At 42.9% G+C, this 17,500-nt stretch overlaps 1 protein-coding gene across 5 annotated transcripts; it reads left to right on the top strand.

Moving 5' to 3' along the window:
• Positions 1–629: 629 nt before the first annotated feature.
• LOC113820651 (splicing factor 2) lies at positions 630–11,463 on the top strand. 5 transcript variants are annotated; one of them, XR_011399814.1, is made up of 6 exons: positions 630–988; positions 7,631–7,800; positions 8,991–9,163; positions 9,510–10,394; positions 10,728–11,097; positions 11,409–11,463. XR_011399814.1 is itself a non-coding variant. In XM_027372992.2 (4 exons), the coding sequence occupies exons 1-4, from the start codon at positions 645–647 to the stop codon at positions 9,720–9,722; spliced, it is 900 nt and encodes a 299-aa protein (XP_027228793.1). In that variant the 5' UTR covers positions 630–644; the 3' UTR covers positions 9,723–10,641. The 5 variants fall into 5 exon arrangements, 1 of the variants encoding a protein (XP_027228793.1); XR_011399815.1 differs by having other exon boundaries at positions 11,406–11,463; XR_003477131.1 differs by having other exon boundaries at positions 9,510–9,973; positions 10,728–11,463.
• Positions 11,464–17,500: the final 6,037 nt, after the last annotated feature.

Genomic DNA, 17,500 nt, shown 5'->3' with positions numbered 1-17,500 from the left:
GTGTGCATATGTATGTCTCTACGATCTGCATGATTTCATAAAAATTATATGAATCTATTGGTAGAATGCCTAAGGTTGGTCATGCGTTTATACGATCTAGATATATATATATATTTCTGAATTGTTCTTTGCGAATCCTTCGAATGTTCGGCAATTCATGGTTGGCCTTCGGTGGTTTATGATATCTGTTATTTTAAGGGAATTTATTTTTGTGATATTCCCTTTTAGAATATAGGTTTCCTGTTTTAATATATATATATATATATATATATATATATATATATATATATATATATACATCTATTTATATGTATATCTATATGTATGAACGATGTACATTCTTAAATATTTTTCGAAGTATTTAAAAAACCCATGCTTAACTGAAGACTAAACGATTACTATTGCGAAATACTTATTACTTGTATCACACATCGGAAATGTGAGCGAAATCTTACTTAGCTAATGACTGACACGCCTGAACTTAGCAAAATAATAACACGTTGGTCTTGCGCGCCATTGTATTCAAATCTCGCGCCATAAGAAGAAGCGCAATCCATTCTATTGGACCAAATTTAGGCCCCTATGCACTCGCCTCGCAACGTAGACACCCTAGAAGAACGCGTCCATACTCAGGAGGTCTCTGGATGCCCCTCCGAGAGGCAGAAAGAGCGAGAAGGGCTCCGATAGGGCGGCCTACTTCGCGCGGCGGCGGCGGCGGCTGGGCGTGCGGCGGCCGGCGAGCGCGAGGGACGCCATTCCGCCATTCCGGCTCGGGCGCGGCGGAGGTGTACGACGTGCCGGTATTTTCAGCGATCATGTCTTACGGGAGAGGAAACAACGAGTGTCGCATCTACGTGGGGAACCTGCCCCCGGACATCAGGACCAAGGACATCGAGGACCTGTTCTACAAATTCGGCAAGATCGTGTTCATCGACCTGAAGAACCGCCGAGGGCCCCCGTTCGCCTTCGTCGAATTCGAGGATTCAAGGTGGGTCGCGCCGCCCTCGGCCCCTCGGCCTGCGAGGACGCCGCGGGGCGGGCCGAGCGCAGGGCGGCCGCCGAGGCCCGAGTGGAGGGCGAGGGCGCCGCAGGCACTCGAGTGCTGGGATCCCTCGGCGCTGCATGACATCCTCGGGGCCCGGGAGGCCCTGGGGGGCCCGGCCGCTCGGGCAGGGTCGGGGCGCCAGGTAGGCGGCGGGAAAAGGCGGGAGCAGAGCCTGCGAGAGCCACCTGCGCGTGCCTGCGTGCTTGCCAGCTTGCTTGGAGGGCGGCCGCTCGGCCCTGTGCGTGGCGGCGCTGGCTGGAGGGCGGGCGCGGAGGGCACGAGTGGGCGTCGGGCGGGCACGGGGGCACGGGAGGGCGGCGGGCGGGCGGGCACGGGAGGACGGGCGGCGAATCCTGAGCGACGGACGTGACAAGAGGCCGCAGGGCAGCTGTGGCCGCTCGGGAAGGGTGTTCGCTAGAGCGAGGGCGGGCGAGGCCCGATGGGTCTGGGGCTCTGAAGGTCGGGCGGCGGAGGTGCAGCCAGAGGGCGGGGAATGGGGCTGGACGGAAACCTCAGGACGAAATTCTCGAGCTTGCAGCATCTGCCTGGCCGCTCTCCCGAGGCCTCTCCTCCTCCTCCGGCTCAGCAATGGAGGCCTGAAGGCTTCGGAGGAGGACTTTCCATGCAAACCCAAAACCCAGTCCTTGCCTTTCCTGCCTTCTGCTTTCCCCCTCTAACCCTGTGCCAACTTATAGGCAATGGCCTTCTCTGGCAGTGAGGGGGTTGTGGACTCGATTGGTGATATGCAATGACTATTTTTGTAATTTTGCTGTATGAGGCCACAGCTGTATCTGTCTGACTCATTTCTTATGGTCTGTAGCATGGCCGTGTCCTTTTCCTTCATCTCTGTGTTGTTCTTGGTAGCTTTAACCCCCTTTTCCCGTCTGCCTTGACTGGCAGAGTGGATTTCTTCAAAAATGGACGTGAAAAGACGCCCACCTTGGGCTGGCAGCCGAGTCATAAAGGTTCAAGGAGCTTGCATGGAGTGCCTCCTGGCAGTATCTTTACCATGTCTGCTCTTTGGAAATTTAATTGTAAGAAAACAGAAAATCTAGTAGAATTGCATAGCCAGTTTGAGAAGATTATCTTGAAAAGAATTTTTGTAGCATTTGGTGTGCCTTTTAAACGTTTCTCGCTTTCAATCCTTTTCTCCCCATGCTCTCTCCCGATCTTGCTCCCTTGATCTCTCCTTGCTTGATATCTTACGTTATTAGTTTTCCTCTCTGGCATATGTGTATGTATGTTTGTGTGGGTATATGTTAATCTGAGTTGTTTATATGTATATAGATTGTATATCTCGCTCAATCAATTACTTACATGTACTTACAGAGAGGGAGATACAAGAACATTTAAACATTTCCTAAGAGGAGTAATTTTGTTACACATTAAATTTGAAGATTGTTTACAAGATCTTGGATGGAAAATCATGAAAGGAGGGGGAAGGTCCAGCCACACGAGCTTTTGGAAAGAGTAAAGGAAATTTTTGAGTAAAAGTGAAGTGACTTGGAAGTACCTGTGCAGTTGGGTTGGTTCAAGGCTTTGTATGGAGCACTGATATAAGAAATTTGACCAGTATTGCTTTCCTCTCTTCCTCATCTCTGTTACCCCTACGCATCTCCATTTTCCTCAGTGCTTTTAGCTTAATTATTTATACATTTACATACATACGTAATCTTCAAAATAAGACTTCATGAAATGACACCATTATGTCTTTGCTTCTGCTGAAGTTTAACCCCTCCACCACTAGTGCTTGCTTAGATGGAACTCAAGCATTTTATTTTATCTGTTTTTCTGGTAATTCTTTACAATAGACACTTGCTAGAGACTGTCCCCCTATTTTGCATCACGATATTTATTTGTTACCCAGAGCTATGCGCCCTCGAGGGACTATCCCAAAACCCGCATATCATGCGAACCCAGACACCCAATCTAAACTTTCCTATTTTTTATTTATTCCCTGTAACCCCATTTAGTAGCACTTGTACTAACTCTCAGAAAACAGGCATTAAGAACTCTGGCTGTGTGAAGGTGGCGTGGATTCAGTTGCGAAGCGGTGATAAGCGGTGAATATTTCTGTCATTTTTCGGTGAATATGAGCCTGCTTAAACTGTTGTTTCTGACTATTTCTTAAGCTCAATGAGATAGCGGTGTCCATTTCCCTCTGTCTCCATGCAACACACTCGGTAGCTGTGAGTAGCACTTCTCTACTTGTGGTTGGTACCTTTCATGTCTGCAAGTTAAAAGTCCTCTAGAAGAATACCATCTTTCATTTGCCCAAGCTTAGTGCATTCATGCCATAAAGATGAACCTTTATGGCAGATACGAATGATAATGCTACAAATAAAGGAAAAGGAATACAGAAAACACTGCTCACAGCCTAAGAAAACTTAGTGCTCCTGAGTTTAAGCTTCATCTTACCATGCGTACCAAGTTGAAGACCACGATTGCCAAGGTTTTTTGGGGGGCAGAGAACCCCTATCATCAACTTTCCCCAGTCATGTCAACTTAGATTACTAACTCAATTATGACATGGAATCGAGGGCCTTAGTCTCTGGCAAGTGTGTGCGCTTTAAAGAATTGGTCCATATATTATAAAGTAAAATTTGCTTGTATTGGATATTGTGAGTGAATATGGCTTTTAATCAATGGTATTTCCTCTGCAAGTCCATTATGAAGAAGTCGTGCCAGAAGTGTAATGCTTGTATATACATTTACTGAAAAGACTAATAGCACAATCATAAAGAACGGGAAAAACTACACTTGATTCATGAAATAATCTGCGCTGGCAAAGAATGTCTTGAAAGAAGAAAATAGGTCACAGTAAGTGCTGCCTATTATGCTTCATGGTATTTATGTGAGGGGTTGGGATAGAGCCCCTGCTAGCAAAGATACAATGATAGGGAGGTGGTCTAGGGCAAAGCCCAAGGGTTAGGATGGATTTTGGTTTATTTGGCAATGTTTGAATCCTCAGGAGTGGCTGGAGAATAGGTGTAGCCTTTTCGTAAACAGTTACTAGTACTTTTACTTATTCTCACTTGTAATGAAAAATAAGAGATTCACACACACTACATAGTGAACAACTGATACAAGGAATTATGATTGTAAAGTAGGCTGGCTATGTGGGGGGGGGAAAAAATGTAGAAAAGGGAACAAACACTTGTTATTGAAGCATTAAAACACTTGTGGCAAGACTTGTGTGTGTATGGGAAAAAAAAAAAAATAATAATAATAATACATAATGTATTTGTAAACTTCCAGTATGTGTATGTATGTAATGCATAGATATAATGTGTTTAGATACATTGGTATATAATTTTAATTTTCACTAACTTCACTCCCCACCTATGACAATTTGTAAACCTCCTCATATATGTGTATATGCACTTGTGTATATCAAGTATGTTGTAGTAGAAGTGCTTTATTATAACATTTACTTTTCTTATTGATATAAAGCCTATTGCACTGCTGTGTGGGAGGTCTACATCTGTTTGAATTGTGAAATTTTCTCTTGCAGCTGGTATTTCACAGGTGTTTGTTTTTCTAGAAAATTATGGGAAGCATGGACTACATAGGTGTAGAATAGTGAAAATTAAGAAGTTGCAGTTGGAACAAATTTAAATTTCATACATATTCTATTCTCTAATCAGGTATTCATAATGTCTACATTGTTCATGACTCCCATGTATTTTAGAAGAACAGAAATGCAACCAAGTAGACTGGCCTTGTTTTGTTAAAGATCAAAGTAACATGAGACTCATGTTTGAATGTCACATGTTTTCCATAATGATATTGGACCATCAGTACAGGTGTTCATAGAATTCAATTTTAGAGTTGGTATTTGTGTGCCAGATGTTAGTGTACAATTTCCATTTCCAGAATTCCTGAAATTTAAGTTGTTGATAGGTGCCCAGAACCCACAGTGACATGCACTGTAGAGGACTGATATTATGAAGCTTAGAATTTAAATTTGATATGTCAGGGACAAGCTAGCAATGTTTTTATTTTATGTATAAAAGCCTAGGCCTCTTTAGATTTTACAGTATGGTGTACATTTATGTAGAACTGTTTTTGTTGTGTGAAAGTGCAAAGAATTGACATATTGCTTATGATCAGTCTGAGATTTCTTGTTAATACATACATAAGAAATTATTTACCAAGTAACCTTGCCCCTCTGAGATTGTCCCTATTGCTCCAGCCAACAACCTTGGGAGTGCTTTCACAAGAATCCATAAACATTGCTGTGTGTACCAAATACCTTCCTACCGAGACCCCCACCTGTTTGCTACAAATGGTCAAAATCAGTTTTAATTTTTAGCATTCTTTGCCTGCACTGATAATTTCAAGTTTGATGAGTGTTTTTAGAATTTTCCTACATAAGTCATTATGGCAATGTATACCATATTATACATTTTATGATTGTGTCAATTATCATATATAATGATCCGTGCCACCAGTTTCAGTAATATTTTGATACTTTAGTGCTCTTTCCCCTTTTGAGCTCCAGTTCTCATATACAAGATAATTAATTTCTCACAAAACTTTAATTTATGAAGGCTTGATTCAATATTAAATAATGATAATTTTGCAATTAGGGTCCTAACAAGCCAACCAACTGTTACAATTGTCAGTCTGTCTCTTGGCTTCTTTTATCTGTGTGTTGTTCCCCATGGGGAATTTAGTAGTTTCAATTGCAAAGTCATATTAAATTTACCTAGATCTCCACTTGGCTGGAATGTATGAGGTGGAATTTAGTACCTTTTTTCATTTTATGTTTGATTAAAGGAAGAATCTTTGTACCAGATTTTTTTCTTCCAAGAAGGTAAATGAATACAAGAGATAATTTTGTTGGTAACATTAAATGTTTCAACTGTGTAATAATCCCAATAAATGTATGTGGATGACCTTTTTGCTTTATTACTAATAGAAATGTACTTGTGATGTCTGGATTTGTACCACAAATTCTTTGAAAGTAATTTGCTATTTTCTCTCAAAGAACATTGGCGTGGGTACTGAGAAACCTTTACACTGTGTAGATGCACTTTTTAAATTTGAAGTTGGAGACCCTCCATGGTCCCCAGTTTGTATAGTGTGGATCTGCACACACTACAAATATTCGGTCAATATGCATAACAGGGTAGAGGCTTACTTTCGAACTAATTTTGATATTTATCTGCATGAAATCTACTGATTTCAACGATTCTTGATGTTGTTTCTTGTGCAAATGCTTCGTTGATGAGATCTGAGTACCACTTCCATCGACAATCTTAATTTGTTAGTCCCGTTAGTAGGGGAGGGCATGAAGTATATCAGGGAAATTTATGGGGTAAAACAAGCTTAAATAAGAAGAATAACGATAAAAAATGTGTAAAACTAGCACAAAAAGCGCTTAAAATCGGCCAATGAAACTCTACGGATGTAACCGCCATCGTTGAAAGTTTATGCACCGGTGCACCAAAATTCGAAAAACTCTACGGGAATATAACGCATCTTTCAATAAATCAACGGGATTACACCCCTGTCAAGCATAAAAAAACGTCCTAACCCATAACCCAACCTAATCTAGCAATTTACGGTGCCGTGACTAGGCGTGCCCTTCGGGCACTGCCCGAGGGGGGAGGGTTGATGGGGGGCAAGCCCCCCAACACCCCCCGGGACACATTCTCTTCATCTCGGTATGTATGGCAAGATAGAGCTGCATCCATACTGTAAACAATAAACCAAATACCTTTATATATCGAAAGACAGAACTGTCAATTTTTCTTCGCTTCTTTCAGTCGGTCGTGGATCGTGGGTCGCTTCGTTTTTATCGCTTTTTTCGGGATTTGGGGTACTTGATGCCCTTAGAAATGGAACTGCGATAGTTATTGAGGTCTTTTTCTTCTTCGTTGCCACTGCATAGTCTTAGGAATAACCTAGAATCGACGCAACACCGAAAACAAAACATTTCTTACCGGCTCTCTGTCACCGACTACCCGCGAATCCACCTGTCAAAACTGGCGGCGAGAAACGCGAAAATACGCATGCGCAGAAGATCGTTCAGACCGATTCCCGTTAAAACCTGTATAATCAATCTTTAAACACGTAAATGAGATATAAAAACATTTATAAAGGTGTTTGAAAGCATAAATATGGAACGGCAGACACTGATGATTAGCAAAATATCCTTTTCACAATCGCGCAGCAATACATGCACTAGTCTGAACAGCACAGTAATCGGTTCTGCGTCCAGTCCAATGTTTACTTTCGTCATGAAAAAATGATGGACTTAAGCAAAATTAGGCCCTCACCTCAGTTCATTTACGTATAGCACCTTTGGGAAGCATTTGCACAAATATTGCCATAGAAGAAAAATGTCTTGGTTTGTATCGGTCTATCGATTTATATAGGTTTTATCTCCCAACTTAGGCACTACCTTATACTGCATATTGTCCAAATATTCTTTCCTTTTTTCTTTTTTTCTTTCTTTTTTTATGCTGCTTGTTCTTGTTCTTTATTCAGTATGTTAAGTAAATTGTGAAAGAACCCTTGCATATGCCAAGTAATAGTACTCTTGAAATTATCAGTAAAGATTTGTTTGGATTTCAGGGATGCCGAAGATGCAGTACACTCTCGTGATGGGTATGACTACGATGGCTACCGTCTGAGAGTGGAATTCCCTAGGAACAGTGTGCCAGGAGCAGCCAGAGGAGGCTCAGGAAGGGGGCGAGGCAGAGGTCCTCCAGCCCGAAGATCACAATACAGAGTTTCAGTCACAGGTTAGTTTGCCCTTTTGATTAGGTTCACTTGACACACGCTAAAAACTGAGAAGCGTGGAGGAGGAACAGGAGTTAGGGAGAATGAGTGTGAAAGACTTGAAATATTTCAGAAAATAGTTGTTTAAGTAGATGAACCCGGGGAAATGATCTTGAGATATAAAATTCAAGTAGAAGGGGGAGAAAAAAAAAATGAAAACATTTTTGGAGTTTGAATTAGAAAAAAAAGACCAGGATATTGAAACCTTAAGAAAGACTTTAATTTAGAGAATTCAGAATGGGAGGAGCATGGGAATTAGGAAAGATGATTTTCATTTTCTGGAAGAAACCACAGGTTTGGGTGTTTAAGTTGGGAATTTAACCACTTGCTACTGGGTGGCATGTACATACATGCCATGGCAGTTGTAGACCGAAAAATGAATAGCATTGTATCATGACCATTCCCACGCCATTAGCTCATCGGACAGAGTTTATTTTTCTACGATAGTCACAGCTTTATATATATGGTAAAGCTTTTAGGCAATAGCACCTAAAGTGAAGGTAAACCTTCTAATTTATATTATTATTATTAATTATAGCAAAATGAAAGCTTTTAGGGGCCAAATGTCAGTCGCAAACTACCGAATGAGCTGGGCGCAAACAAGGGAAACTGTCGATATGTACCAACAATCCCATTATCACATCCACTTGCCAAACGTTTTTACCTGGTGGCATTGGGTTAATGTAGCAGGATTACCTTGCACAATATCAAGCCCTTTACTGGGCTTCACATGCAATCAGCTGCTGGAATTTAAAAATTGGAAATGTGGGAAACTATCCCATGGTATACACTTGACTGGTGCATACAAGTTTGGAAACAAGGCTGACAAAAGACACTCTACTTTTGAGGGGCTGTATCTTCTCAGTGACTGATGTCAGTGCCAAACAAGTAAAAAAGAAACTTTAGCAGACAACTTAGAGTAAGCTTGACTGCTCATGGCATGGGAGCCATTTGGGCCATGGTCACCATGAAGTGGTTAAACATTATCTGGTGTGATGTATGGGTTCAGGGTGGAAAATGAGGGGGTAAGTTTGATAAGATAATGTGTTAATTCTTAAGAAATATGTAATATTTGAATTGTTTCAATTAAAGAGGTTGATCAAATATTTATGAGCAAGAGATCTTAATGCTAATTGAAATTATTTCTCACCAGGCCTGCCCCCTACTGGGAGCTGGCAGGACCTCAAGGACCACATGAGGGAGGCAGGAGATGTGTGTTATGCTGACGTGTACAAAGATGGCACAGGTGTGGTCGAGTTCCTCCGCTATGAAGATATGAAATATGCTGTCAAGAAACTTGATGATTCAAAGTTCCGCTCACATGAGGTAGGCTTTGAGAGTTTATAATCTAAGTACAAATAGTTTTTTCTTGTGAAGCTTATTTTTCCTTTTTTTATGGAATGTAAATAAACTGTTCATCTGCATATAGACCTTTGAAAATTATCAGTAGGACTATAAAATTTTATTAGCTTTGTAAGCAATATGGATATAAAATGTAGCTAGGAATGCTAATGTATTTCTTTCATGTTTAATATTTTCTGGGATCACCGAGTTTTTTTTTTTTTTTTTTTTAACCAGATAAATGAACTTGTAAACCAATTTTGTAAAGCTTCATACACGAGAACATGGTGCACAACATTTGCTTACCCTTAGCTGGAACTTTTAATTGCAGGGTGAAAATTCTTACATTCGGGTGAAAGAAGATTATGGAGGTTCTAGTCCAGCATCCGGTGGTGGTGGAGGAGGAGGACGTGGTCGCTCAAGATCCAGGTCACGATCCCCACGAGGCTACCGAGGGTCACCCACCTACTCTCCTGTTCGCCGATCTTATTCTAGGTCGCCCTCACGATCTAGGTCACCATCACGCTCCCGAGATCGCTACTAGAACCGAAGACAGGAGTGATGAGCCAGGCCCAACGTTTGGGCTGAGATGACAGTTTGGGCCCAAACCTGGCGAAGTTACCTAGAATTTATGAAGGGTGCCAAGTTGTTGGATGTTGCATCCAGTTAGAGCACATCCTTTATGGGAGGAAATTGAAAACGGTTAAAACTCCACACTGACCTCTGGTGCCCCACGCTGACCTGACGGTGTCCCCGGACCCATGCAGCTCTTAGCACTGGACTGGAGGACGTCAGGTCTGCACTGTTGCCAGTCACACATGTCCCACTTGCCCTTTGGTCTGTCTGCTGGCTGTCCTCACAATATATCAAAGACACTTTTGAAAGGTCCTCAAGTGTGTGTGTGTGTGCATGCATGTGACGCCATCACTTTCACATTGTATTAGGGGATGGATAGAACCCTTCAAAGCTGTTAGTGTTAGGAGTCGCAGATAATCTGTTCGGACAGCCAGATTAAGAAGAAGAAAAAATGGTGTATTGCTCAGAGTGGCATTTTTTGTTTGTGTAAATGCAGACTTTTTGAAAGTTTTTTTTGTACTTTTTTAGATTTTTATTAATGGCAACTAATTTTGATTTTGACTTCACATAGGTGTATGCAGTCTGTTCCATGGTCATTGTTCAGTATTAAGGAAACTTTCAATGTCTTCATATACAAAGGGCAAGTTAAAAATTTTAGATTTGTAAGAAAGCATATGTTTACAAAAAGAAATGTAATGAAGTTTACGTTATAAGTAGCTTCTAGCCCAATTAAGCTAACTATGATTTATTATTTCTGTCTTTATGTTCTCACATTCCATTCTGACTTCTCAGCTGAACAATTCTTATATCTGATATTTTCTTAGTAATCAGCGTGTAAATACACCTCATACTTTTAATAAAGATGTTCAATAAAAATTGTCTTGAAATGGATTTTGTATTGAATGAAGCTTTACCTATAGATTATAGAGATCGTATTACCAGAGACTAATTGTTTGTTTTTCTTTCTACACAGTCCCGTAGCTAGTAGGCTGCTGCAATATGGCCATCCTTCCTGCCAAATTTCGTAGATTTTGGAAAGCTAGGATTTGAGAAGTGGAGGAGGAGCATTGACTATGGCATGGACGAGAGGCTCTCTATCTGGATCACAGGATCAGGAGGATACATGCTGCAGCAAGCTTGCAAGGGGAGGATCACACTAATGGATAACTTGGATCACAATGGATGAGATCTCTTATGGGTCTCAGTTGGCCTATCCATGGAGAAAAAGGATTATGCGGGGACAGGTTCTGCGCTTGGACGAACTCACTGGAGGATCATGGATCACTTGAGGATAAGGATTTGGATCAATCAAGGGATTCACCAAGTAGCAGAGGACTGGATTTGTGAGTTAAGGATTCACTTTCCCTCCCCTCATTGCTTGAATTTGTTACTTGAATTCCCATCAAAGTCCTCTTTAGTACAAAGCAAAATTAGTAGACCATTTCTGATATCCAGGTGGAAACCTCTTTATTTTATCATAGATAGGGGTGATTTACGGAGTGATAGATTATTAGGGGATGCCAGCTTTTATTGATCAAAGGGAGAGATGTCTTTTTCCTATGTTGCCAAATTATTGCGGAACATGTCATATCGTAAGGGGAAGTTGGGAAGAGAACCAGTGCAAAGTTATTAACGAGTTTCTCTTTTCCAGCAGCAATACAAGGAGATCAGTTATTCAACAGTGATTCATCAATAAAATATTAATGTTATCTGTATTTCTTTACCCAGATATACACAAGTCTATATAATAAAAGAGGATAATGGAAAATGACAGGGAAGGATAGAAAATCTACATTTCGGCTAATCACAATCCAGAGCTCCCCGATCACATTCGTAGTGGCATACTCCCGAAACCTCTTTCCTGGCAGTGTATTAGGCTTCAAAATCAGACATCTTAGAACTTTTTGTGAAACAATGCCAAAAATAAGAGCGTTTCAGCGGCGTGATTTAATGGTAGTGTTTAGGACTTGCAAAACAGACAAATGGTGGAGAGGGGGATCTAATCACGTGAGTTGGCCTTCGGAGAATGCCTACCGGATCAGTAAACCTGAGAAAGGTGCCCGGTGCCACCCGTTAATTCTAATTCAAAACTTTTGGATGATATACAGTTAGTTGCCTATAGCCGTAAAAAATTCTAAATTCGATCTTTCTTAGGTAAGGGGAGGAGTAATGTACTCGGTCACATCAGAAGTGATAAACTGAGATGTATAGGCACCTAGATTGTGTATTTGCGTCAGACGGACGGAACCCAAACTTTGCTGCGAGAAAATATATTCTGAAAATGAAAGATTAATTGCGACTTCGTACTAATGATACAGGCTGAACCACGATCGAGCACAAAGCAGGGATTGCTCAGAGTATGAATTGCTAGAGGTAATTGTAATGTGGTCATTGTAGTCATTGTTGAAAAAAATGATAGTGTCCCAAGATCTTACCACAAGGCAATGCTCGAGCAACCAGAACAGGAACTAGGATTTTTTTGCTCGCGTTCACCTGGATTACCAATATCACCACAAATACGAATGCGACGCAAGAGGCATGGTTTCGGCGTTGGAGTTCGCTATTATCACCTAACAATCCCTTGCTCATTGTTGTCCTGGGGGCTCAGGAGATGGAGACAGGCCCAATGTGGGGATCTCAGCCCTTTTTTCAACAAATTTTGCATGGTCTTTTCTTCACCCCCTTCTGTCCACTTCCCAAAGGGTGAGCACCGTGCTGATAGGATGAAAGGCTGGCTCTGTATTACTCGTAGAAGGGCCTTCGTACTCCGTTTGCTCTTTCCTCGTTACTCTTCATAACTATACAAATCTACAGCGTTGTGCAAGTTTTGATATTAACATATTTTGTTCTAATCGTTAACTAATTTTTACCCCTTCCGCCACAATATTTTGTTATAATGCTGTAGAACCTTTCCTTACCGAGAGGCTTCACCTTATCGCTGTATTATGAATACGCCGCTAAGGGCCTTAGATGTTGACGGGACATAAAGTTTTAACAAATAGGTAAATAGTAATTAACCATCGCCCGTACATCATGGTGTAAGAAATAAAATCTTGTAATTCAAGTGATTGACGATGACACAGAGTAAGGCCATGGTCCTTCGGGTACCGCTCCATCGTGTGGGTGGGATTTTAGACATTGAACGGGTACTTGATAGGCATGTCGCATCCATATGGTCGAACAATTCACTGCGTGAATGAGTTCATTAGACGATGTTATACCATGATTCATAATCAACTTTGTCTGCAGCCATTCGTCAACTCGGTCGTGTAAACGAGAAGCACGTGTGATCAAGGTCTATGCGTATGATTGCCCACAGACTACTGGTAAGAGCAATACTCGTGCATAAGGACGCGCACAATGCGGAAATCCTACAAGTACTTTAATATATGGGATCCAGATTCAATAACATGTAATATTACAGATCGACACACGTCCTTAACAAAGTAACCACATCTTACACATTTGCTGTATCTGTCCATGCAACGGATAATTTCAACAGATGAGTCCATATACCATCCGTACAGATAATTGATAAAGCTTGAATATACCAGAACAAGCCACTGCCATTTCACTTATTTTTCCTGGGTAGAGGGCCCCCCAATCCCTTGTCCGTTGTTGCCCTCGACTCAACTAATTTTGCATGGCCTTTTCCCCCTCCAGCTTTTTGTTTCCGTCCCTTCTCCAACCCCTTCTACTATCTACTTCCTAAGGTTTAAGAGCCGTGCTGAAAGGTTGAAAGGCTGACCTTGTGCCAGTCCTGAACGGCCTGCGGGAACCATGGACACGGTACTCCCGATTTAATTGTCTAGCCCTTACCTTCAAGTGCGTGAGGGTGCACCGTTTATGCCGTTTTATATCAAGGTTCCCCATGACCAGTAATGAAGATGTAATTCCTTTATTAGGGGCAATGAGGCTTGCCCCTTTATCAAATAGCCCCACCCCAGGCTCTCCTTTGACCACGACTCCGAACACAAACTACTACGCACTCCTCAATGCCTACTACTGCATTACCCACCCAAGCAGACTGAATCTCCAGAAGACATTCCTACCCTCCCAACTTCCTCAAATTCAACTCTACCCCCACAACCTTCATCAAGCATCCCATCCTCCCTTATTACTACCTTACTACCTTACTCCCTCTTCCACACGTCCCCGACCATCCACCACCACCAACCCGACAGATATCTTAAATACTTTGTTTAGCCCAGCTAAATGGGACCGATTTTTCGTGATCTCCCCTACAGCTCCTTACTCAGGCAACACTTCTTTTTCAACAAAGCCTCCAAAAACAAGTGGGCAGAGTCCCTTTCTATACCAGACGCGATCGCTCCCGTCTTGTAACAGTCAGATCATAAACTGAATCTATAGCACTCAAATTTAACGGATCATTCTGGCAACCCCATTCCTGCAGAACCTCATCCAACCCTTAATACTTGTACCGAAACTCTCTCTCCCCAGCAAACTGCCCAGTCGATACCAAAGATTGGTCAGACTGTGGAGATGACTTATTAGGATGCCTCAAAGACCAAGATGTGAAATCAGTACATTGCTACACCATTCTTCCTAAAAGTCAACGAAAGAATCCGACCAACATTGCCAAAATTACTTTCCGTACACATGACCTCCCATTACGTATCTACATTGGTGGACAAACCCTCCCTGTTCGACCATACCAACCCCCTCCCCGTCAATGTCAAAACTGTTGGCGCTTTGGACAGCCTACCAAACACTGCCGTTCCACAGACCAATGCCCCATATGTGCTCAACCTGGCCATAACCGATCAAACTGCTAAGCACAAACACGTACATGTGCTAACTGCGGCGGCCCCCAATCTGAACTACAGCCCCCCCCCAATCCCTTGCCCGTTGTCGTCGTGGGGGGGCTTAGGAGACGATGACTGAGACCCAAGACTCAACTAATTTTGCATGGTCTTTTCCCTCTCCAGCTTTTGTTTCCGTCTCTTCTCCATCCCCTTCTACTATCTACTTCCTAAGGTGTGAGGCCCGTGCTGAGAGGATGAAAGGCCGACATAGTGCCAGTCCTGAACGGCCTACGGGAACTATGGGCACGGTACTCCCGACTAATCTAGCCCTTACCTTCAGTAGCGAAAGGAGGTGGACCGTTTAGGCCTTTTTACATAATCCAGGTTCCCCATGACCAGTAATGAAAATGTAATCCCTTTATCAGATAGCCCCAACCCAGGCTCTCCTTTGACCACGGTTCCGAACACTGAAACTACTACCCATTCCTCAATGCCTACTAGTGCATTACCCACCCAAGCAGAGAATCAATCTCCAGAAGACATTCCTACCCTCCCAACTTCCTCAAATTTAACTCTACCCCTGCAACCTTCATCAAACAACCAATCCTCCCTTATTACTACCTTGCAACCTTATTCTCCATCATTCCGTAATACTCCCTCTTCCACACGTCCCCGACCATCCACCACCACCAACCCTACAGATATCTTAAATACTCTGTTTAGCCCAGCTAAATGGGACCGATTTTTCGTGATCCCTGCTACAGCTCCTTACTCAGGCAACACTCTTCTCTTTCAACAATGCCTCCAAAAACAAGTAGGCAGAGTCCCTTTCTATACCAGACGCGATCGCTCCCGTCTGGTAAGTCAGATCAGAAACTGAATCTATAGCACTATCAAATTTAACGGATCATTCTGGCAACCCCATTCCTGCAGAACCTCATCCAACCCTTAATACCTGTACCGGAACTGTGTCTCTCTCCCCAGCAAACTGCCCAGTCGATACCAAAGATTGGTCAGACTGTGTAGAAGACTTATTAGGATGCCTCAAAGACCAAGATGTGAAATCAGTACATTGCTACACCATTCCTCCTAAAGGTCAACGAAAGAATCCGACCAATATTGCCAAAATTACCTTCCGTACCCATGACCTTCCCTTACGTATCTACATTGGTGGACAATTCCTCCCTGTTCGACCATACCAACCCCCTCCCCGTCAATATCAAAACTGTTGTCATTTTGGACATCCTGCCAAACATTGCCGTTCCACAGACCGATGCCCCATATGTGCCCAGCACAAACACGAACATGTGCTAACTGCGGCGGCCCCCATAATGTATTTTATAGAGGCTGTCCCACTTACAAGTTTGAATCTGAGGTAGCAACTCTCAGATACAAAAATGGTCTCACTTTACGTGAAGCCAGACAGGAAGCACGTCGACAAGGTTTCTCTCATACTCCATATTCTAGCAACATCATTCGCTCAGCCCTTCCCCCTCCACCCCAAAATGTCCCCATTTCCACTTCTACATTCTACATCCCTCAGACCAATTCCTTTGCCACTCTAAACCCAGACACCCCAATCTCAACCACAGCTCCTATCTCAACTACAGCCCCAACACCAACCCCTCTCCCTCCCCGCACTACCCGCAGTAGACAGACTAAACGTTCTAACCCTTCTTCCCCTACAGCACAATCACCTCTACCTACCTATACTTTTGTTCCTGAGACACCAGTCTCCTCTTCCCCCCTCATAAGAAAACATTTATCCCACAAAACTCTCCAACCAATTCAATTGTAGAAACAATTACCTTCTCACAAAACTCTCCAACAAACTCCACTGCAGAAACAATGGATGACATTCAAAGCTATATGCTTGAGACACAAGATCCCATAACTCATGCTCCTTCCACACTTGAAGTGGTTGCCGATATCCATACCCATCCTACTAATATTCCCCCTACACCCCTTCCTCCTACTCCCTCTCAACACAACCTAACCCCCTCAATCCCGTCCACCACTGATATCCATCCTCCCAATACCCATCCTCCTGATATCCATCCCCCTCGTACACCCCTTCCTCCTACTCCCTCTCAATACAACCTAACCCCCTCAATCCCATCCACCACTGATATCCATCCTCCCAATACCCATCCTCCTGATATGCATCCCCCTCTTACTCACAGCACCCCTACACCCCATCCTCCTAATCCCTCCCAAGACAACACATCCCCTTCAACTCCAACTATCCATCCTTCCGATATTCATCCTCCTAACACTAATACTCCCTCCACATCTACTCCCTCCCAACACAACCCACCCCCTTCAACCCCAACTATAGGCACATTCTCCCTCCCTCCATCCCCTCTATCCTTTGCACTCCCTCCCGGATCCACACGAGAATCACTCATGGCACAACAATGCCCTTCTCCAGATTCCCTACCTCCTAATATCCCTCCTTTACACCCCCTAGCTCCTTCCCCTTCAAATTCCCCAACTCGTACTTGCGTTATCATTCGTAAATCAACTAGGATATAGCTCTCCTACATTGGAATATTTGCGGTTTCCGCTCTCATAGATCAGACCTACGTCATATCCTTGCTTCTTATAATCCATCTATTATCTGCCTCCAAGAGACTTTCCTCACACACCCTCCTATTCCAATTCCCAATTACCATTTTATCTCTTCCCCACACTCCCTTTATGTCTCGTCTATACTTATCCATCATAAAACACCTTATGTCATACCTCCCATACAAACTTCTGTCCCATGCACAGCTATTCGCATCTTTCTTCGCCGCTGGATCACAGTGATTTCAGTCTACTTCTCCCCATCCCATCCCATTGACTTTACTGCCTTTGAGACTCTAATTTCCCAACTCCAACCACCTTTCTTCGTAGTTGGTGATTTCAACTGCCGCCACACTCTGTGAGGTGACTCTACCACCAACTCCCGAGGCCGATCTCTAGAACGCTTCCTCTT

Source organism: Penaeus vannamei, chromosome 30 (genome assembly GCF_042767895.1).
Source record: "Penaeus vannamei isolate JL-2024 chromosome 30, ASM4276789v1, whole genome shotgun sequence".
NCBI classification, from domain to species: Eukaryota; Metazoa; Arthropoda; class Malacostraca; order Decapoda; family Penaeidae; genus Penaeus; species Penaeus vannamei.
This window is presented reverse-complemented; position numbering and strand designations above follow the sequence as displayed.